Source organism: Brassica napus, chromosome C8 (assembly GCF_020379485.1).
Source record: "Brassica napus cultivar Da-Ae chromosome C8, Da-Ae, whole genome shotgun sequence".
Taxonomy (NCBI): domain Eukaryota; kingdom Viridiplantae; phylum Streptophyta; class Magnoliopsida; order Brassicales; family Brassicaceae; genus Brassica; species Brassica napus.
In genome coordinates, this window is record NC_063451.1 from 30,190,869 (window position 1) to 30,213,364 (window position 22,496).

General features: G+C 39.9%; 3 protein-coding genes, 1 non-coding gene and 1 pseudogene across 5 annotated transcripts; 3 read left to right on the top strand and 2 right to left on the bottom strand.

Annotated features, from left to right (window-relative positions):
- The first annotated feature begins 244 nt into the window (after nucleotides 1-244).
- LOC106373353 lies at nucleotides 245-1,795 on the top strand. The gene has a single exon (XM_013813538.1). It carries the CDS (start codon nucleotides 245-247, stop codon nucleotides 1,793-1,795), a length of 1,551 nt encoding a protein of 516 aa, XP_013668992.1.
- A 571-nt stretch (nucleotides 1,796-2,366) lies between these two features.
- Nucleotides 2,367-3,190, top strand: LOC106431144 (RING-H2 finger protein ATL80-like). The gene has a single exon (XM_013871958.3). It carries the CDS (start codon nucleotides 2,450-2,452, stop codon nucleotides 3,041-3,043), a length of 594 nt encoding a protein of 197 aa, XP_013727412.2. The 5' UTR covers nucleotides 2,367-2,449; the 3' UTR covers nucleotides 3,044-3,190.
- Nucleotides 3,191-17,451: 14,261 nt separating this feature from the next.
- Nucleotides 17,452-17,523, bottom strand: TRNAW-CCA. Its single transcript has one exon. It is a non-coding gene; the product is annotated as a tRNA-Trp (tRNA).
- A 512-nt stretch (nucleotides 17,524-18,035) lies between these two features.
- Nucleotides 18,036-18,692, top strand: LOC106448355 (annotated as a pseudogene).
- A 55-nt stretch (nucleotides 18,693-18,747) lies between these two features.
- LOC106446231 (monosaccharide-sensing protein 1) lies at nucleotides 18,748-22,367 on the bottom strand. 2 transcript variants are annotated; one of them, XM_013887938.3, is made up of 5 exons: nucleotides 21,810-22,367; nucleotides 21,511-21,597; nucleotides 20,866-21,426; nucleotides 19,440-20,532; nucleotides 18,748-19,344 (listed from the first exon to the last, which is right to left on the bottom strand). In XM_013887938.3, the coding sequence occupies exons 2-5, from the start codon at nucleotides 21,587-21,589 to the stop codon at nucleotides 18,894-18,896; spliced, it is 2,184 nt and encodes a 727-aa protein (XP_013743392.1). In that variant the 5' UTR covers nucleotides 21,590-21,597; nucleotides 21,810-22,367; the 3' UTR covers nucleotides 18,748-18,893. The 2 variants fall into 2 exon arrangements, with proteins under 2 accessions (XP_013743392.1, XP_013743391.1); XM_013887937.3 differs by having other exon boundaries at nucleotides 21,511-21,601.
- Nucleotides 22,368-22,496: the final 129 nt, after the last annotated feature.

The window sequence follows — 22,496 nt, forward strand, 5'->3', positions numbered from 1 at the left end:
GAGCACTTCGGCCGGAAGAAGAGAGACCTCTTCGCTTCAATCGTGGATAGGATCAGACAACAAGCTAGCTGCTGGACGAACCGTTTTCTGTCGAGTGCTGGGAAAATGACGATGCTGAAGGCGGTTCTGTCCGCCTCTCCAACACACGCTATGTCCTGTTTTGAGCTCCTGGTGAGCTTATGCAAGCGGATACAGTCAATGCTAACACGTTTTTTGGTGGGATGGAAATGATAACAAGAAAAAGATGTGCATGACATCTTGGGCAAAACTCTCAAAACCGAAGAAGCTTGGAGGGTTAGGTTTTCGCGATATACAACTCTTCAACAAAGCCCTCCTAGCAAAGCAATCTTGGCGGGTCCTCACAAACCCGGACTGTCTCCTCTCACGAGTGTTGCGTGGTAAATATTGCCACAACGCTTCTTTCCTCACTGTCAAAGCACAGGCTTCATGCTCCCATGGTTGGAGGGGGATTCTACATGGCCGAGACCTACTTGCTCCGAATATAGGCAAAGCTATAGGTGATGGTATGTGCACGAGAGTCTGGAAGGATGCTTGGATCAGAACAGACACCCTCAGTTGCCCAATGGGACCAGCTAATGAGGAAGTAATTGACCTCTTTGTCTCTGACTTGTTATTGCGGGGCTCTGGTGAATGGAATAAACCGAAGATCAGACAGCTACTCCCAGGATACGCGGAGACCATCTTATGTATGAGACCAAGCCGGTTAGGCGCTGAGGACAAGTGGGTGTGGACACTTAACAACTCAGGAGCCTACTCAACAAAGTCTGGATACTATGAGGCTGTTAAACAACAAAACCAAGAGGGAGAACAACATGGCATAATCCAAGGCAATCAACAAAACCGACTACACAACTTCAACTGGAACAAGCATATCTGGTCGGTAAAAACGGCGCCAAAAATACAGGTCTTTCTTTGGAAGATTATACAGGATGCATTACCTTTAGGAATGGCGCTGCAGAGGAGGGGAATCTTAACACATCCAGTGACTTGTGCGCGATGTGGAGCTCCGGAGTCAGCCGATCACTTGTTCTTACACTGTAGGTTTGCGAGACAAGTTTGGGATAATATCCCACTCACGAGAACTATAGACATCGGAACGAACTCCACTTTTGACCAATGCCTGGCAGCCTCACATGATCTGGTATGCCTCCCTCCGACGGGAGTGTCGGGCAACATTTTCTCTTGGGTATGCTGGTGCATATGGACAGCAAGGAACCTCCTGGTCTTCGAGGACAGAACACTAGACGCTAAGGACATCAGCTGCACCTCCATTAAACTTGCGCGAGAATGGCAGGAGGCCCAAGCACACAAACCTCTCCCGGCACACAACTTAGGAGGCAACAACTCTCATATACGGGAGCTCACATCGATGACTGTTTCTACTCTGTTCACAGACGCGGCATGGAAAGCCCAAGATAGAACTGCAGGATGCGGCTGGATTATACATAATCCACAAGAGAGAGAAACAACGAGTGGCACATCGACTGAACTCTGTGTCGCATCACCTTTGATGGCGGAAGCCTTGGCTGTTCGCGAAGCCCTGCTGCACGCAAAGGCCCTCCATCTCTCCAATATCTGCCTTAAATCAGATAACCAAGTGCTTGTCAAAGCACTAAACTCGAAGCAACATCCGGTGGAACTCTACGGAATCAACTTGGATATCGAGAACCTATCCTCCTCGTTTTGTTCTATTTCTTTTGTCCATGTCTCTAGGAATTTGAATTCTGCTGCAGATGCTTTAGCAAAGTCTGCCATGTACTACTTGAACCCTTAGCTTTGAGCTTTTATGAAATATTTGGTTGAACAAAAAAAAAAAAAAGAGAAATTGACTAAAGAATCTTCGGACGTTATTGTTCCAGTGCGCCATCATCCATGAACCGAACTTGTTACAATAAACATGGGTTACACACCACATGCATACGGTATCTAGTACAAAGAAAATCCGTACAGCATTTTTCTGAGACCTTCGAAAACATTTACTTATGTCAAATATTTCATTTTCTGTTCTACAAAAGATTATGATATAATATTTAAAATGAACACTCACGACCAAATTCAGTAATTCACCATTCGTTCGAATTAATGGATTTGAGGTTAATTAATTAATACAGTTAATAATCATAAATGATCAACTTATCAGTACGTATAAGTAGATTATGAAAAAGATTTCAAAGCCAAAAATAAATAAACACTAACTATATTCATTAAACTTGGACAGAACGTAACAAATGTAAACTATCAAAGTAATAATTATTTTAAATCAAAAAAAGGCTCTATTGTATTGTAAATTATCGAAATAACCTTACCCGGTCGCTCTATAAAGCTATGGGCCTCTTGGCCTCTCCAAAAACCTCTCAGACTCAAATCAAATCTTTCTTTTTTTTCAAAATTCTAATTTTTAAACAACGAAACTAAACAAAACAAAAAAATGGTGCGCCTTCTCTTCCGTCTACTCGGAGAATCTAATACTCCGTCGTCCGTGGCGGCCACCTCCACCGTCACGTTGAATTCCGATCTCGTCATCATCCTCGCTGCTCTCCTCTGCGCCCTGATCTGTGTTCTCGGTCTAATCGCTGTTTCTCGATGCGTCTGGCTCCGTCGTCTCGCCGCCGGTAACAGATCCTCCTCCGGCGGTTCCGGTCAATCTCCACCACCGCAGGTAGCAGCGGCGAACAAAGGACTGAAGAAGAAAGTGCTCCAGTCTCTCCCCAAGCTGACTTTCTCGCCGGAATCACCCTCGTCGGAGAAATTCGCCGAGTGCGCGATCTGTCTGACGGAGTTCACCGCCGGCGACGAGCTCCGGGTTTTGCCGCAGTGTGGTCACGGGTTCCACTTGTCTTGCATTGACACGTGGCTCGGGTCTCACTCGTCTTGCCCTTCTTGCCGTCAGATCTTGGTGGTTGCCAGGTGTCATAAGTGTGGCGGTTTGCCCGGTAGCTCTAGCTCCCGACCTGAACCCGAACCCGAAATTGTGATCCGAATTAAGCAAGGCGAAGATGATCCTAACTCCTCCTTGCCCTAAATTTCTTTTTAGTTTCTTCGTGTGTTAGATAACTCCATAATTTAAAGCAGGTCATTTTTAGTGGACACTGTTTACTCCCTTAATGTATAATGTTTATTGTAACTTGTAAATGTTGTATGAAATTAAAATTTTACGATTTGAATTTAACATTTTTATTTAAGAGTTTGATTGGTTGGATACAAATACAAGTGATTAAACATTTGATAACGATCACACAATATGTTTCTACTCTTTTTGTATCGTTTTAAACTTTTCAAAATCACAAGATTTTCAAAAAAGTCATGTCTCCCTTTATAAATAACCTTCGAGCGTTTCTTCCTAACTATGGGAGTATACCCTGAAAATGGGAAAGAAAATCTGGCCAATATGCATGATACAAATGGTATGTAATGTTTTGGCTAAGTTTCACCTCCATGCTATTATAAAGCAGAAATCAAATAACTATCGTATTTCTTTAACTTTTTCAAAAGTTTTAGGGGTTATATAGTCTTATGAAATTTCGGGAGCACGAGCCTGTGATCCACTAAATAAGATGAATCTTATAAATTGTGTATTACTGCAGTGAATTTTGAACAAGAAAAACGTTAAAAATGTAAATCCAAACCATCCCTCATACTTGACGTCTCCTTGCTTCTACAACTATATCGTATTATAGAATTAGTCAAAATGACAATTGAAATATAATACAACTGAATATACTTAACTATAAGGATAGTATATATAACTGAAAGAATCAATATGACTCCAAGAAATCCTTTTATTTGTCTTCTAGCTTTTTGAATTCTGACCTAACAAATAGATTGCAATATTATCCCACATATATTTAGAGTTTAGGTATAATGCTTAAAATTTTTGTAGATTTATAAATTGATGGTTTAGTTTACATTATTTTTTGTAACACTGATTCAATTACTTAGATTGAATATTATTCGTTTCTTATGTGAGCCATTGAATTAAATACGGCAAATGGTCCACCATGTAATCCCATCACAAGCATTTCCACTACGGAAAAAGTGCGCCCTTGTGCTTGGTGCTGTTAACCATATTATATACATATTTATATTGTAATTTAATCCATTTTTATTTCAACAAAAACTACGACCATTAACCAGAGGTGCAACAAAAATTTACGACCATTAACCTAAAGTTCAATTTATAGTGGAAACTGAGAAAAATATATTTTATTGAATAGTCATGCATGAGAATAATTAATTAAATTTACTAAAAATCATACGTTATCACAAACATAAAATAATCAGTATAATAAACAAATTATTGACATGGCCATTTTTTGTAGGGGATTAGAAATTGGGCTTTTTGCAAAAGTGACTCAAAACTTGGAGTCAAACAGAAAACTAACATTTTCTTTTGACTCCTTTTTTTTTTGAGATTTTAACCCCACACCTGTATTTTATCTACGAAAATGCCATTAACATTTTTTTTTTTTTTTCGAAAATGGCTTCTTTACTGTCTCAACCTCATCTTCTTCAAGTATTTACAATATTGCCACTGCAATGAATAGTGACAACAACCTTGTACGAACTGTTTGGAGCTTTTAATGCCCTTTAATGCACGTAAATCTCTTTACACTCTCTCTGTTTCAATTGTTATGAACTAAAAACAACATTTCTTTCACTTTCTCTCTATATTCATCCAAAAAACTCAAGCTTTTGATTCAAAATATGGGCTATGGTTGACAGAGCCATATTTCTTTCGTTTTTACTTACGGTTGCTTTCGTTTGAGGTTCTGGGTGGTTGGAGAAGACCCTGTGTGCAAACGAAGTCATCTCACCTAGTTTAAGGTACGAATTTGAATTTTTTTTCAAGATCTGTTCGCGTAGAAGACTTACTAGTAAGTCATCTGTATGTAGAAGACTTACTGATGAGTCTTCTGGTCAAACGGACGACTTAAATTAAGTCGTCCAGCTTTGTTTGTTAAAAAAAACACTCCAGACGACTTATATATACGTCGTCTACGAGAAACGGGCTAGTTTTGCATTTGACCGAATCGTGTCAGATCTTTGACTATTTCTGGACGACTTATAATTCAGTCGTCTCTGGGAAAGTTAAAATTTTAATATTTTATGAAAACTTGACGACTTACGTGTAAGTCGTCCTAGGTTAGTTTTGTAATTGAAAAATAAAACTTCATAATTTAACTTTAACCAGACGACTTAATATAAAGTCGTCCCTCCAGAAGACTTAATTTAAAGTCGTCCGGGGAAAGCAAAGTCGTCCAGAATTTTTCCCAATTTTCTGGTCAAACCTTGCTTATCCCGGACGACCTTAAATTAAGTCGTTTAGCTGGACGACTTTCATCTAAGTCGTCTGGAGAAAGTTAAATTTCAAGTTTTATTTTTCAATTACAAAACTAACCTAGGACGACTTACACGTAAGTCGTCAAGTTTTCATAAAATATTGAAATTTTAACTTTCCCAGAGACGACTGAATTATAAGTCGTCCAGAAATAGTCAAAGATCTGACACGATTCGGTCAAATGCAAAACTAGCCCGTTTCTCGTAGACGACTTATATATAAGTCGTCTGAAGTTTTTTTTTTAACAAACAAAGCCGGACGACTTAGAATTAAGTCGTCCCTTTTAATTTTCAATTGCAAAAGTGACCTCTTTAGACGACTTACCTTTAAGTCTTCTGGACGACTTAATGCTAAGTCGTCTGCGGCAATGTTTATTGAACTTCTTCATTTTCTCTATGTTTACTAATGTGTTTTATTTTGAATATTTGCAGATGATTTTTCAGTTACATGCAGTGTATGGAGAATGGTTGTTGAGAGATTTCCGTTGGGATTTTGTGGTTGATGATCTCAAAGGAGCAAGATTGTTTTTATTGAATGAAGATTCAACACATGCTGAACTTGTTGCAATGGCTCAAGAAGATTATAACCTGGACATGAGAACAGTGAGTGTGGAGATTAGCTACTCATTACCAGCAGAAATGATGATGGCTCCAGGCAGTCTTCCCATTCATGTTACAAGTGATAGACAAGTTCGAAACTTGCTGGAGATACTCAAAACCCATAGAGTATGTCTTTGTGTATCAAGCCGCAGCAAGGTCGAAACGGTTTCAGAGAAAAGGGATATTGATGAAGCTGGTGAATGGGAAAAAGATGTTGGTGATAATGATGAAGCTGGTGAATGGGAAGAAGATGTTGGTGGTGATGATGAAGATGTTGGTGATAATGAGTTTGTTGAAGATGAAAATCAAGATGGGGAGGAGGAAAATGGGGAGGAGGATGCTGATAATTCTATTGTTGGTGAAACGGATCAGAATGGTGGGGATTACAGTCTTTATGGAAAGGTTCCAGATGAGGACGAGGAAGATGATGATAATATTTGTTTTGAAGAAATCCAAAAGGCATATGCTAAGACAAATGCTATTGAAGGAGGAAAATCGAATGGTACCATCTATGTCAACCATAGTTTTGTTAGCAAGGGTGCACTGCTTTCAGAGCTGCGGTTGGCAGCAGTGAGGGGTAAGTTTTCTTTCAGATTATACAAATCAACGAAAACTCTCGTTGTGGCAACATGTCCGGTTAGCTATTGTGGATGGAAGGTCAGAGCGAGTGTCAAACATGGGACAAACACGTTTTGGGTAACAAAGTATGTGGAAAACATTTATGCTCAGCGGGAGACCGAATCGCTCAGCGGAGACACTGTACTCCGAAGTATGTAGGTAGTCTTTTCATTGATCGTGTTGGAATCATTGATGGGATAACTCCGCAGCATATCACTGATGCAATGAGGAACATGTTTGGCATGGCGCTTGATTACACCACTTCATACAGAGCACTGTTATATGCACAAAGATTGGTGAGAGGATCAGCAGAAGAAGGGTATTCGCGTCTGGCATCATATCTCGAGCAAATCTCCATTGCAAATCCTGATTCTATCACGGCGATAGAACTTGATTCTATGAAAAGATTTAAGTATCTATTTCTCTCTTTTGGAGCTTCTATCAAAGGTTTTAAGTATCAGAGAAGGGTCATTGTGGTGGATGGAACTCACCTAAGTGGAAAGTATGGAGGAACTATGTTAGTTGCAGCCGCACAAGATGGCAATTTTCAGATATTCCCATTGGCTTTTGGGATCGTGGATGAGGAAGATATACCTTCTTGGGAATGGTTTTTCACAAAATTGGCTAGTTGTATATCTCATGACAAGCCTCTGGTGATAGTCTCCGACCGGCACAAGGCCATTAAAAGTGCGTGTGATAAGGTGTTTCCTTGGGCAACCCGAGGAATATGTTATTATCACCTTCAAGATAACATTGTCAAAAAGTTTAAAGGGAAACATCTCATGTACTTGGTGAAAGGGGCTGCTTATGCTCACACGGTTTACGATTTTGACCGGTACATGGCTGAGATACGGAGTGCAAACCCGGAACTTGCAACGTATTTGGAGAAAGCCGACGTCAGGCTATGGTCAAGGGTTTATTGTAAGGGGAACAGGTTCAACATAAAAACAAGCAACATTGCTGAATCTATTAATTCCGCACTGAAGCGAGCAAGAGGATTTCCGATTACGTTCCTGCTGGAGTTCATAAGGCAGAAGTTAGGAAAATGGTATTGGAAAAGGAGACAAGATGCTTTGAGTCTCACAACTGAACATAGCCGGGCTGTTGAATACTTGCTTGCTGTTCGAGAAGAGATAGCGGGTATGATGACGGTCGAACCAATTGATGGATGGCATTTCTTTGTCAAAGGTGGCAAAATGGACTGTGTGGTTGATTTGGAACATGCAAAGTGTGATTGTGGTGTCTATGGAGTGGAGAAAATACCTTGCTCTCATGCTATAGCTGCTGGAATACATGCTGGTTTGCATATCTCCACACTTGTATGTCCACTGTACTCAAAGAATTATCTGTATGCAGGATACTCAGAGAATATATATCCTATCGTGTCACAACATATTGAGGAACGAGAATGCTTTCCTCCAGAACTAAAGCGTGGTCGGGGGAGACCGAAGAAATCAAGATGGCAATCTTGGTTGGAGCTATCTAGGATGAGAGGACACAAACCCAGGAAGAAACACAGGGCACGGAGATGCTCAAACTGCAAGGAAACTGGCCATACGAAACCACAATGTACACAACCAGTTGACTAGTTGTCCAGACGACCTAAATTTAAGTCGTCCCGTCTTGATTACCCGTCCAGACGACTAAATATTTAGTCGTCCAGTGTATTTTATTTTTAGACGACCTTCTACTAAGTCGTCCAGTGTATTTTATTTTTAGACGACCTTCTACTATCCCTTCAAGTGTATTTTATTTTTAGACGACCTTCTACTAAGTCGTCCAGTGTATTTTATTTTTAGACGACCTTCTACTATCCCTTCAAGTGTATTTTATTTTTAGACTACCTTCTACTATCCCTTCAAGTCGTCCAAACCTTCTAGACGACTTATTTGTAAGTCGTCCAGTTGGAAAACCTTCCAGACGACTTATAATAAGTCGTCCAAACCTTCTAGACGACTTATTTGTAAGTCGTCCAGTTGGAAAACCTTCCAGACGACTTATAATAAGTCGTCCAAACCTTCTAGACGACTTATTTGTAAGTCGTCCAGTTGGAAAACCTTCCAGACGACTTATTTGTAAGTCGTCCAGTTGGAAAACCTTCCAGACGACTTATTTCTTCCAGACAACTTATATCATGTTCAAATACAAAAATCATGTTAAAAAATCATGTTCAAATACAAAAATCATGTTAAAAAATCATGTTCAAATACAAAAATCATGTTAAAAAATCATGTTCAAATACAAATCTAATCATACATGCCCACGAACTTATCACCATCCACATTTTCTTTCAGATGCTGATCAACAAGCTCCTTCCATATATCCACCGCCATATTATCCCTCATTTTCTTCGCGTTGCACCTAGCAAAGTCTTTAGGGTCAAAGGAGCCCCCGAGCGCATGACATTCAATGTACTTTACAGTGTACACGCCACAATCACCATTGTTGGCCGTGGGTACACCTTTCAGCGGTCTCTCATATGTGTATGGCTCCAACCCGTATTTGACCCGCATTTCGTCGGTGGCTGCGCACTCAACAAGCAGATAAGGGACCATCTGGAGAAAAGGCTCCATTATCGCATCCCATGCGTCTGGTACACTAGATGAAGGTATGCTGTCCCAGACGACTATGTGCCTCTTAGGGATCGATATCCAAATAGCAACCCAATGCTTGTCGTCCAAGTTCACTGGCGCATAGATATCATCAATGTCCTCCCCCCACTTCTTGTTTGATTGGCAAAATGAAGGTATTGATCCGTCATAAAAATACGACGCCCCACCAGGTAGAACTCTTCCTAAACCTTTGTGATCAGGTTCCGATGTTTTGAAGAGCTGATACTGCTCTCTCCAAGACTGAGAAAAGTTGTGATCCAGGAAGCACATTCGCTCGCTCCTGAAAGCTTGTGGGTTCTCCTGATACCTCTGCCTTAGCACATTAATCCAAGCATCTATATGCTGCATATTAAATATAACAAGTTAGAAGTTACCAGACGAAGACGACTTATATTTAAGTCGTCTACGTGGTCGTCCAAGTAGACGACTTTCCAGACGATTTATCTTTAAGTCGTCTGGAAAGTAGTCTACTTGGACGACTTTGTAGACGACTTAAATCGTGTGCAGAAGACTTACGCAGTCTTCCAGCCATCCTCTGGCTGTCCGGAGGAAGTGGTACCACCTTGTTGGTGATGTACGTGGTTTGTCCTCGATCTTAGTTAAATAATGACTGCAAACAAAAAAGCAATCAGTTTTGGACGACTAAATCAAGCTATTATGGGTAAAGCAATCACTTACGGATCAGTTTTCAACCAATCAGCGAGTTCCTTCAACTTTTCTTTGTTTACTGGCGGAAATGGATTATAGGCTGCCACTTTATCTTTTTTTTTCTCTGCCATATAAGGAGATCTCACAGTAGGAGCAGGTTTCTTCGCTCGTTTACTCTTTGCACGCTTGTCCAATACAACCAGGCTCGGTTGTGAAACTGGATCGCTTGGCTCGGTGGAAGCGAGGCTCGGTTGTTGATCTGTGGAAGCGAGGCTCGGTTGGTGATCGGTGGAAGTGACAGCAACAATCTCTTTGGAGGTGACACCATCTGCTTTATTTACCGAGTTCGCCTCGGTTGCTGTATCCTCCGGCAACCATCTCTGCAATAAAAGTTGCACACAAGTTAACCCTGGACGACTTAAATAAAAGTTGTCTGGACGACTAGTTGACCCTGGACGACTTAAATAAAAGTTGTCTGGACGACTAGTTGACCCTGGACGACTTAAAATTAAGTCTTCCGTGGTCAACTAGTCGTCCAGACAACTTACGTTTAAGTCGTCCAGGGTCAACTAGTCGTCCAGACAACTTTTACAGTCGTCTGGACAACTAGTTAACCCTGGATTTGATACTAACATCTTTGATTTGAGGAGGCTGTTTCTTTTGAGGAGGAGGCTGTTTCTTTTGAAGAGGAGGAGGCTGCTGCTGTTTCTTTTGAGGAGGAGGAGGCTGCTGTTTGGTTTGATGAGGAGGAGGCTGGTTACTAACCACGGTTTCATTGGCATGAGGGGTAGCCTGTTTGTTTCTACCCCCGGTTTCTTTGGCAAGAGGGGTAGGCTGTTTATCTTGAGGGGTAGCCTGATTGGTTAGAGGTGGAGGGGTAGCCTGATTGGTGACACCAACCTTCTTCTCCACAGCTTCCAATCTATCAGACAACTTCCTAAACTCCCTCATGCACTTATTAAACCCTTTTTTCATAGCCTCAGCTACGCCCTTGAACATAATTTCCAACTCCTCTCTGGTCACCCCTCTAGCCTCTTCTCTAGCCTCTTCTCTAGCCTCTTCAGGAGCCTCTTTACGAGCTTTCTTCCGAGGTCTTGGATTGTCTTCCTCCTCCTCCTCCTCCTCCAACACAACCATCTCTTTGGCCTTCTTCGATGGAGTCACAACCTTAGGTTTTGTATTGACCTTAGTACCAGTGACTTCCCAGCAATCCATGGTCCACTTCCACGGTCTCCGCTCATACATGACTTTAATGATGTTCTCCGCGGGCAGGTCCTCAACCTCAGAGTCCCATTTTGGCCACATTTCACTAATGTCCTTCTCAACAAAGTTGATCACGCGGGTCTGCAGTAAATAGAAGAATCGAGTTAGATATTTGAAAAAAAATACTAAATAGACGACTTAATTATAAGTCGTCTACTAAGTCGTCCAGCTGGAAGACCTTCCAGACGACTTATAATAAGTCGTCTAATAAGTCGTCCAGATGGAAGACTTTCCAGACGACTTAATTAAGTCGTCCGATAAGTCGTCCAGCTGGGAAGACTTTCCAGACGCCTTATTATAAGTCGTCTAATAAGTCGTCCAGATGGAAGACCTTCCAGACGACTTATAATAAGTCGTCTAATAAGTCGTCCAGATGGAAGACTTTCCAGACGACTTAATTAAGTCGTCCGATAAGTCGTCCAGCTGGGAAGACTTTCCAGACGCCTTATTATAAGTCGTCTAATAAGTCGTCCAGATGGAAGACTTTCCAGACGACTTAATTAAGTCGTCCGATAAGTCGTCCAGCTGGGAAGACTTTCCAGACGACTTATTATAAGTCGTCCGATAAGTCGTCAAGCTGGACGACCTTCCAGACGACTTATAATAAGTCGTCTGCGCAGTCTTTTGGATTGAAGTAAATACCTGACTCAAGATAGCAGCTTTCATTGATCTGCGGCCTCTGCTGCCCTCGTAAGCCAGTATCGGTGGAGACGGACTGTCTGCTCTGGGACCACCAATACTAGCACCCAATTCCGGCATAGCTGTGTACGTCCAGACTTGAAGAACTTGTATAAACCCATCCACGGTGTAACAGCCAGCAATTTCTTTGTTCCACAAAGAGTCCATCAGCACCTTAAACGCGACTCTCCCCCATGGATAATTCTCAAACCGTTCTAAATCCATCACTAGCCTTGCCAGAGTAGATCGTGTAGCGGTTGAAAACTTTCTCCCTTCAATGAATCCAGTGAAGATGGAGAGGTACGCGAGCCGCTTGCGATCTTCCCTGGACCAATCCCCGCATCTCTTCAGTGCTGCTATTATCTGATCAGTAGTTGGCCCAGCTTCCAGATGAACTCCCAGCATCCCCCAGAAAGAAACCATCTCTGGGGTAACGTCACATTTTGGTGTCTCAAGGTCCTCGATGTACTCGCAGTTTAGACCAGTGAGGTTTTCAAACTCTAACAGTGAAAACCTCAAAGGTTCTGGACCAACGAGAGACCACATCTCATACTTCTTCTTAATGTCCAGCTTGAAACTGAGCATGTAGTGAACCAGCCTTGAAGCCCAACCAAATCCCTGCTCCTTGAACTTGATGAAAACTCCCAAACTCGACTCCTTGAGCTCTTCAAATTCGTCATCAGTAAGAGCTTTCCTAAGAGCAGTATGCAACTTGCTGTTATCCGTATGATACGAAATGCTATTGTGGGCTTCTGGCTCTTCCCCTGATGTGTATAACCTACGGGGGAGTTCTGGAATATCCATCCTTTTTGTCTGCAAAATAATCAAAGACAACAATATAAGTCCAGACGACTTAGTAGACGACTTATAATTAAGTCGTCTGGAAAGTCTTCCAAATGGACGACTTATATTTAAGTCATCTACTAAGTCGTCCAGTTGGAAGACAAAGCCGGACGACTTAAATTACTTACAAGTCTTCCAGTCGCAGAAGGAGTTGGAGTACTCGTCATTGCGGTTATAGATCTGAAAAAATAAACGTGAAACGGTGAGAATGAGTAAATTGATAGAGACAACGTTTTATGTTCATCTTTTCCTCGAGATTGATGACTTAGCGGCGTTAGGGTTTACAGAGAAACGGCGCTAAGGTTTACAGAGAAGAAGCGGCGGCGCTAGGGTTTAGAAGAAGCGGCGGCGCTAGTGTTTAGAGGAAGCGGCGGTGAGAACGTTGGTGACCACGGTGGCGAGGGCGACGGTTTGTTCGGAAATAGTGGAAGCGGCGGCGCTAGGGTTTAGAGGAATCGGCGGCGCTAGGGTTTAGAGGAATCGGCGGCGCTAGGGTTAGAAGAAGCTGCGGCGACAACGGTGAGAATGAAGTGAGATAGATAGCCGACGTTGAGAACGATGGTTTGTTCGGAAATCGTGGGAATTCGAAATCGCCTTTGAGAGAGAACTGTTAGGGTTTTGAGAGAGAACTGTTAGGGTTTCTGAATTTCGCGAAAAATGAAAAAAAAAAAAAATCACCTTATATATTGGGTAAATAATCCGGTTAGCTTTAAAAGTACATTGGTAAACTTTAAGGTTTGGTCCGGTTTAGACGACTTATTCTGGCTGATAATGTACAACAGACGACTTAATATTTAGTCGTCTGTTTTCAGACGACAAAATATTAAGTCGTCCTAGACCCTAAAATGAACCCCTAAACTAAAATGACTAGATTAACTAACTAACCACGTTATAAAATCAAATTATACTTAAATAGTGTTTACTATACACAGAAATGAACACGCATAAGTAATTTTAAAAATTTTCAAAAACGGTTTTAATGCTTTCCAAAATCTAACCCTAAGAACACATACAATACTACAACATATGTTGATGAAACATAAACTAAAGAATATCATGACTCACTACTTTCACTCATAAAACAATTGAAATTTGTTATATCTTAATTTATACCTCCTAAGACATATGTTAATTACATAATTCCCATTTTTCACTTATCAAAATATTTTTTACAAAATTTTTAAATTATATTTAAGACTAACTGTCCAGACGACTTTCAGTTAAGTCGTCTGGACGACTTATTTTCAAGTCGTCTAAACAGACGACTTGCGAGGGGTAGAAACGTAAAAAAAATTCCGTTTTTTTGTTTGGTCACAAGGGGATAGTTGTAATTTCAATAGCCTTTTAGGTTACTTTTGACTTTGACCCAAGTTGGGGTATTGTTTTGGGTTTGACTCCAAGTTTTGAGTCACACTTGGCAATTCTCCCTTAGAAATTACACTCTTCTCACTGTTTTATTTCTAGCATTATAAAGTATAACTAATGTGTTAGAAGTGACATGAAAGTGTAATCTCATCGTCTGGAGGCTTTCAGCTGTACCAATGCCACAAAGAGTCGCAACAAATTTAAAATGATCTCATGACCAACAAAGAGAAGTAGAAACTGTAAAGTGAAGAGGAGGTGTGCTTTTTGTTTTGTTGAAGGACTATAAATTCGCAGACTAAAATGATGAGTGGGAAAGTTCACCAATTAGGCCGAAGATTCCCACATTTATGTTCTGCACTAGTTTGTGCATTACCGAATATTGTGTCTGTTCACTTCTTGAATGATTAATACAACTTTTTAAAATGGGTTTTGCGAAATAAATCTGTGCAAATATTGGAACCGTATTTCATTTTCATGTCTAGCTAATATTCTTATACCATTGATTGCTTGTGAATTTAGGTGTCTTAATTTGCTATAGAAAATATAAAATGTTGCGAAGGGTATAAACTGAATATAAATGTGATTCCTAATTTCATATTCCAAGTGTTAATTATTTACATAATACAATACGTTGTTAATGGATTCAAACATATTATAGCTTATCTATTACTCCATCCGTTTCATGATACTTGATGTTTTGTAGTATGCACAAAGATTAAAAAAAATTACATTTTTCTAAAAACATATTTTAAAGATATAATTTTAAAATCAGTTAACCAATTATAAAAGAGACAGTAAAATCTAATTAGTTGAACAGTTTCTAATAAAGTTAAAGTTAACCTTAAAATCTCAAAACTTCGTGTAAATTGAAAAAAAAATAGTTCTTCTAAAACATTATCTATATTGAAACGGAGGGAGTATAAAATTAGTATGCTTCCTTCCATTTTTTGGAAAATAAACACTAAATCTTTGTAAACTATTATTATTTGGCATGTAAACGCAGTTTGTAAACAATATATATTTTTCTGTTTACACTTATGACTTATCAAACAATTTGTAACAAGCTAAAAATATGTGTATGCGTGTATACAAACATAAATATAAAATAAAAATAGCAAAGACAAAGAATCCATCAAACTTCAGCAGTTTGTACTGAGTGTCGACCTTTTTTAGTACACAACTAGAAGATCCATTCCTAGTGGATGGTTCGACAATTTCGCCATATATACATATACACACTTAATTGATCCCCTATGTATGATTGATTATTAAAGTGCATGTTAAAAAATGATCATAGAAGTTTTTGCGAATATTGATGATAGTGGGGTGAAGCAAAAGCATCAGTGAGAGAATTCGATGTGTCAGGGCATTTTGACTGAGGAATATATTTGGCTCTTAGAATTGAGATTCTCTTAACACCCCAAACCTTTGTAACCAAGTGGACCACTTCCTTTGTTTAATTGGATTCTCCTAACGGCCATGGACACGCGTGCCGTTCTGCGTATTTCTACTCTTCTTCATGCCGTTTCCGTATATTATAAACTACAAAAAGGCCGTTTCCGTTTATTAGTGATGTAAACCTCCAACTATTTTCAAATCGGATGAAAAATCTCCAACTAAAATTTTATGTTTTTCAACCTCCAACTATTAAACCGTTAATACCGTTAACCTTCCGTTAACAAAATCGTTTTTCTTAACTGAGATCCGTTAAATCTAAACGCGGCGTTTCATGTAATCCCGAAAATGACATGAGGTTCGTATAATCAATGGATATTTTAGTGATTTAAACCTCCAACTATTTTAAATCAGATGAAAAACCCACAACTAAAACTGTATATTTTTAAACCTTCAACTATTAAATATTTAATGCTTTTAACCCTCTGTAAACAAAGTCATCTTGTATAAACGGGAACCGTTACATAAACGACACGAAACGCTTAAAACCTCCATATATCAATGGGTAATGATGATAAGATTAAATTAACCCTAGAGTCAACCCTCTCAAATAAGAGATCGGATGTAACACTTGGGAATCGAATCCACAGAGAGCTGAGAACATAATAGAACATATTAAATATAAGATTAAGCTAGGTATGTAATTGGTAAAGACAGTAAATAATGATAAGCAGTAAATAAGATAGATTGGTTGAGTTCACAAAATAAGATATAAGCTAGACTTTCATGCTAAGGGAATCCTAATTATGATGTAGTTGTTAAGTGCATGTGATAATCAATCCTAGAACTCGAATGCTAATGCAAGATGTCCAGCTCTCGCTGCGATTCTACGAGTCTGAATCTATATCCACACTCTCGCGTGTCACATGGAACGAGTGTTGATCGATATACCTATAGGGTGTCTACAGCTCGTGTTTAACAACATAACTCAACAGAATTACTATCAGGTATGAGCATATTCTCGTCGTTGTCAACTCCTAATTCATGATTCTAGTTAGCTATTATAGAATGCAAGCAGTAAGTCGTAACTCTGTGAATGATTCTTAATTAATCACCTTAACAGTTCTAACATCAATAATTCATTAATATCATACAAACCCTAAGTCTAACAAGGTTACTACTCAGCCAATCAAACAAAACACAAAGATAAACTGAATGAATTGCATGATAGATTAGAGATAGATAAACCGGAGTTCTAATATAATACATTGAATGAGTTCTTGATCTTCTCTCTAAAACCTTAAGCTTCTAAATAAACCCTAATATATTGTCTGTGTTTGTTTTGCCTAAATAGTGGCACAAAATATATATCTAGGTAATATATTCTTGTAATGTGGACAGGGATGTAGTCCATCCTATTTTGATATCAATTTAATAGTTCTCTTCAAAAAATATGACTTTATATACACTAACGTGTGTTGTGCACTATTAGTCTATTATTATAAATGTATTTGTTAATGTCACACACTGAAGGTTAGCCAAATAAAAATGTCACACGGTTAAACCATTTTGTAACGGTTTCTCGCTTTTAATGAATAATTATATATATATCATAAGAATCAAAACAATCGGTAATGTTTTGTTTGAATTAATTGTAGGACCAAAATAATAACTAATAATAATAGATAGACCAAACAACTTTTTTAAGTAGATTTATTAAAACTGCTTCTATTTTAATAGTATTTATAGTTAAGGGTTTAAAAACATAAAGTTTTAGTTGAGAGTTTTCCATCCGATTTATAAATAGTTGGAAGTTTAAATCACTAAAATATATATTGATTATAAGAACCTCCTGTCATTTTCGGGATTACATGAAACGCCGCGTTTAGATTTAACAGTTCTCAGTTAAGAAAAACGATTTTGTTAACGGAAGGTTAACGACATTAACGGTTTAATAGTTAGAGGTTTAAAAACATAAAATTTTAGTTGGAGGTTTAAATCACTAATAACCCTATTATAAACTACAAAAAGAATAAAAAAAATTGGAGAATTCCGAAATATTTCGGGAGTTTGAACCCGACGTGAATCGAACACGCAACCTTCTGATCTGGAGTCAGACGCGCTACCATTGCGCCACGGATCCCCATGCTAAATGGTTACACTTATATATATAAATAAAGAATACTAAACCGGTCGAATAAGAACGCGAATGCTGTTGGTTCTTCCCTGAGGCATGAAATGGCTGCATCCATTGATTCTCTCCAATTCAACTCTCTCTGCAATCGCCAGGTATAGTCGATCCATCTCTTCTCCATCCTCACTTTACCGATACTAACTTCTCTTCTTCCATTGATTGAAATCTCAAAGCTCGCAATTAAATGAAAAACCCAAAAAGAGGTAGACTATTCTACCCAAAACTACAATTGTTTACGTTCTTTATTTCATGCTTTGACTGGGAGACCAACAGAAACCAACACAAGGTTCTTGTGCAAATCGATTGCTGATGATTCCTCGTCTCCAGGTGAAGAAACTCAGAACACTCATAACGATGATGATGAAGAAGTTGATGTTACCACGACTCAGAGTAGCACCGCTCGTGATTCCGAGAGTTCGATTTCGAGATTCAGGAGTATGATTACGAACAAAGGCTCTTAACTACGAAGACCCCCATTCAACAACCCTTTTGTTAAACTTGGTAAAGGAAGCTCAACGGTAGAGACGTGTGGGAAAGTTTATAAGTTAGCTCCAGTCACGCTTACAGAGAGAGAACAAAGTGTTCATCAAGAAAAGAAGGTCAAGAGCTTACCAATGAAAAAGACCAACGGTTTTCCTCAGAGAAGGAGACTCAATACCTCCTGATGTTGATCCTGATACAGTCAGATGGATCCCTGCCAATCATCCGTTTGCGACTACAGTCAGCGATATAGATCAAGATCTTGCTCAGAACAATGTGAAGCTATGCAGAAACAGCTTGAAGCTTTACAGAACGTAAGCTCTAACTGTTGTATTTCGAAGGTAATCAACAAGCTCCAAGAAACAATGAGTGTTGGATTGTGTTTCTTACAGGAGGAGAAGTTGAATAATCTGGGTATTGACAGTCAAAATGCCAGAGACTTTCAGAGGCCATACAAGTTCTCAGGAGAATCATACTGGCAGCAATTCATCCTCTGAAGAGACCCACAAGTCCTGAGACACACTGAGCTTTGTAAATATATAGCCTTGAGAATCACACTTGCATCCCAAGAAACTCGAGATAATTTGTAGTGAACCTTCAAAAACCCTAAATCTATCTTTTCATTTGCTTTCAAGAGTTCAAATCACAATTCTCAAAGCTTCAAGATTATCATCATGTTAGGTTTCAAAGAAAGAGAGAAAATTGAGTAATTATTAGATTAATTTCAATAACAAAAACAAAGGAAACAAAAACTAAAGGAAGGTATCTCACAACCAACAAAAAGAGATGAAGAAATCTTTAAGTACATAGAGCAAATGAAGAAGAATCAAGGATACAAACTATATATCTTTGGAAGGAGCAGAAGCTTGAGCTTGAGCACCAAAGGCAAAGTAGTCTGTGATAACCTCCAAGGGCATACCTTTAGTCTCCGGGACCTTCATGTAAACAAAGATCCACGAGATAACGCAAACCGCACCGTAGATGATGAACACACCAACGAGTCCGATCGAGCTGAGAAGAACAGGAAGCGAGTAAGTGACGATAATGTCTCCGATCCAGAACACCATAGCGCAGATAGCAATGCAGAGACCACGGACTCTCGTTGGGAAGATTTCAGAACAGAGGATGTTCGGAATGGGACCGTAACCCATCACGAAGAAGCAGAAGTAGAGTATCACACAGGCCGTGGAGAGCGCTGCGTTTACAACTTTGCTGATGTGGACAAGCTCGCTGATGACCAGGACGATGAGCGAGACGATGAGAACAGGGATTGTCCACAGAAGTAATGCCCTGCAAACAAAAACAGAGTATGGTTTCAGAAAACAGAGGATTAGTTTGAAAACAGAGGATCTTGAGCACAAAGGTTATAGCTTTTTGAGTAGTACCTTCTTCCAGAGACATCCATGAGTCTCATGGCGACGACAATAGATGGAAGCATGAGTAAAGTCGTTAACCCACTGATGAGGAACGACGCGGAGATGGAGCTTAGTCCAAAGCTCGAAAGAAGAATGTCTACACCAGCACGTTCAAGAATCTGAGGAGTGTAGTAAAGAACACCATTGATACCCGAAAACTGCTGAAGTATCTGAATCCCCACACCAACAACCAACGCGCGCTTGACACCAGGCTCAAGAAGAGCAGACCAGAGAGGTCCTGTAGGAGCGGTTTTCTCTGGAGGAACCATGGCTGATCCATGGATTGATTTGGGACCAAGAACTGATTTGCTCACAAGAGCAGAAGCGTGAATGTAGCTGCCGCCTCCATCTTGACCACCAGGAAGAGAAATGATCGAGCCGCGGCGAGACTCTGCATTGTCTTCCTTAAGGTAATACCTTTTGTACTCTCCGTTGTCGTATCTATACCCCATATGCCAACCATTACCAATCCCCATGTTGGTTTCGCCCGTAAGCGTGCTGTGTCGCCTCATGCTGAGCGTGCTTCCCCCTGTGGGGTGAGGGATCATGTCCTTGTCCATGCTCGTCGTCTGGCGAGACATCAACGGGCTGCGAAGATCGTTGTCCGAGTCATCAGCAGCCGCATTATCATCGGTCGCGTAGTCATCGTGGTCTTTGTTGAATTGGCTCTCTACGTCTTTCTCCCAGTGAGGCGGCTTCCCGTCTGCGTTGGTGCTGAACATGCTTCCGAAGTGAGGGAAGATCCCGCTCCTCGTGTTTCCGCCTGCTGCTTCAGGCATCATCTTCTCGTGGAGGCTGTCGAAGAGACCCACGAGGGGGTCTTTGAGGATCATGCTTTGGTTTGCTGCTAAGCTGCCGTGTCGAGAGCGTAGGAACATTGAGCTCTGTTGTTCAGGGACGGGTCGAGCGATGTAGGATTGGTTCTCGTGGGTGCCAATAAGCCTCATCTGTCCGTCTTCGTTAACGGTTTCGAGTGTTTCATGATCGTCTAAAGTTACTAAGAGATCCTCTAGTGTTTTCTCTCCTCCTATGTCTAGTCCTTCGACAAGCAAAGCCATCTCATCTGCAAGAACATATAAACAACATTTAACAGCAGTAACCAAGTGACGAGAACCCAATAAAACATTGACCTGTTATCTAAAAATTTGAAGGTCAGAACACTTCCAAGAAGGTTCTAGTTTATGGGTTCTACAAATATATATATATATATGTATGTAATTGCGAGGTTTTAAACTTTACTAGAAACCCAACCCAACCCAAAATATTTTTGTGGGGTGCTCTTATATATATAGACATAGGTCCTCAAATTATATAAAAAAAATTTATTAAAATTTTTAGTAAATATTTACGGTCCCTAAATCTCAGAGCCCGCCCATATAGTGAGAAGAAACCTTACCGGTAACATCTTCTCTGCCACACAACTGTTGAAGCACCCTCTTAGCCTCATCCATTCTCCCTTTACTAACCAGCCAACGAGGAGACTCAGGCAAATAAAACACAGTGAAAAACAAATACACAAGAGAAGGTATCGAGAGGACACCAAGCATCCCTCTCCAGCTAGGAGCCTCGCTAAGTGACATAGTGAAAACCATACAGTAAGACAAGAACATTCCACCAGAGCCAAGAAACTGAGGAAGAGTGTTGAGCTGTCCTCTGATCTCCGGAGGAGCTGTTTCAGAGATGTAAACAGGGACAAGGGTAACCGCAAGCCCGGCACCAAACCCATCAAGAAGCCTAGCTAAACACAGGACATAGACGTTTGGAGACCACCACATTATCAAACCGCTGAGGAAATACATAACGGATGATAAAATGAGCATGGGGCGTCTCCCGAGCCAGTCAGAGATGGGTCCAGAGCAAGTGGTGATGACCGTTGCACCTATCAATGACATAGCTACCACAAGACCTTGAACAGAGGTTGGTAGATTCATGTCTTTGTTGATATAGACCATAGCTCCTGCAACCAAATCTCAAATGAGAAATTGCTCTGATTGAGACAAACAAACTCAAATCCAGACAAGAGCTAAAAAGAACAACAAACCAGCAATGGTGGCATTGTCCCATCCTTGCAAGAAATTGCCGATAGTGGCGGCGAGAGCAACAAGCGTCGCTCCCTTCATTGTTCAACCTACCTTAAACACCAAATCAACATTCAAAGTTTCAAACTTTTAGTCAAAATTTTAGATCTAAACCACAAATATGATAAACCCACAAGATTCAGTTCGAGAAAACTAAAAGACCCTTCATCAGTGGAGGTGAAAAGGATTGATTTTTAGCTAAACAGAGTAAAGGAAGCTTATGTGAAAGCAGAGAGATAAGAACCCAAAAGGTGTTTTTTACCTTTTTCTTCTACAATTCTCCGACAGTAACGAGGAACTGGAGCTCTTTCTTTTTGCTTTGCCTTTTCGCTTCTGATTTTATAAAGCAAAGAGGCGTTGAAATAGGGATGAACGATTTGGACTCCTTTGATATTTTCCGAGTTTAGAGATTTAATTTTTATGTACAAACAGAGAGGCACCGGTGATGGAATCTACAAATACGGACAAGAGGTAATGGTTTATTGCTACAAAATGAAGTTAAAATTATTGATTTTTTTTTTTGGTGAAAATGAATTGAAATTATTGCTACCAAACAAAAGTTTTGTTACTCTTTTCTTTTTGTTCCCAAGAGAATATTCTCACCGCCGGGATCTAACTTTTATGTTCTTGGGAAAGTGAAAGAAAGACAATAATTGAATTTACATCACAAGTTCTTCTGGTGGCTAAACGTCTGTGGGGGTGAGAGCTATTTAAGAGGATTCTGTAATGTTTTCAAAACTAATGATAAAGTACATAAAATAGATTGAAAGTGCAGGATGGTTCAAAAAATATATATTTTTAGAGTCTTATTTGTATTTTTTTTTTCAAAAAATTTGTGGGCTTGAAACGAATGTTTCATCCAGCTTGGTCCAAGATCGGTCATGGTTATATATACAGAAAAACACAAGAAATTTGAAATTTTTTAGTTAGACTGTAAATGATAATAATA

Coding starts and splice junctions, on each gene's coding strand:
- LOC106373353 (XM_013813538.1), top strand. CDS start 245: ATGTGCATGACATCTTGGGCAAAACTCTCAAAACCGAAGAAGCTTGGA.
- LOC106431144 (XM_013871958.3), top strand. CDS start 2,450: ATGGTGCGCCTTCTCTTCCGTCTACTCGGAGAATCTAATACTCCGTCG.
- LOC106446231 (XM_013887938.3), bottom strand. CDS start 21,589: ATGAAGGGAGCGACGCTTGTTGCTCTCGCCGCCACTATCGGCAATTTC. Junction 21,427..21,510: donor GGACAATGCCACCATTGCTG/GTTTGTTGTTCT, acceptor ATTTGGTTGCAG/GAGCTATGGTCTATATCAAC. Junction 20,533..20,865: donor TGGCAGAGAAGATGTTACCG/GTAAGGTTTCTT, acceptor ATGTTCTTGCAG/ATGAGATGGCTTTGCTTGTC.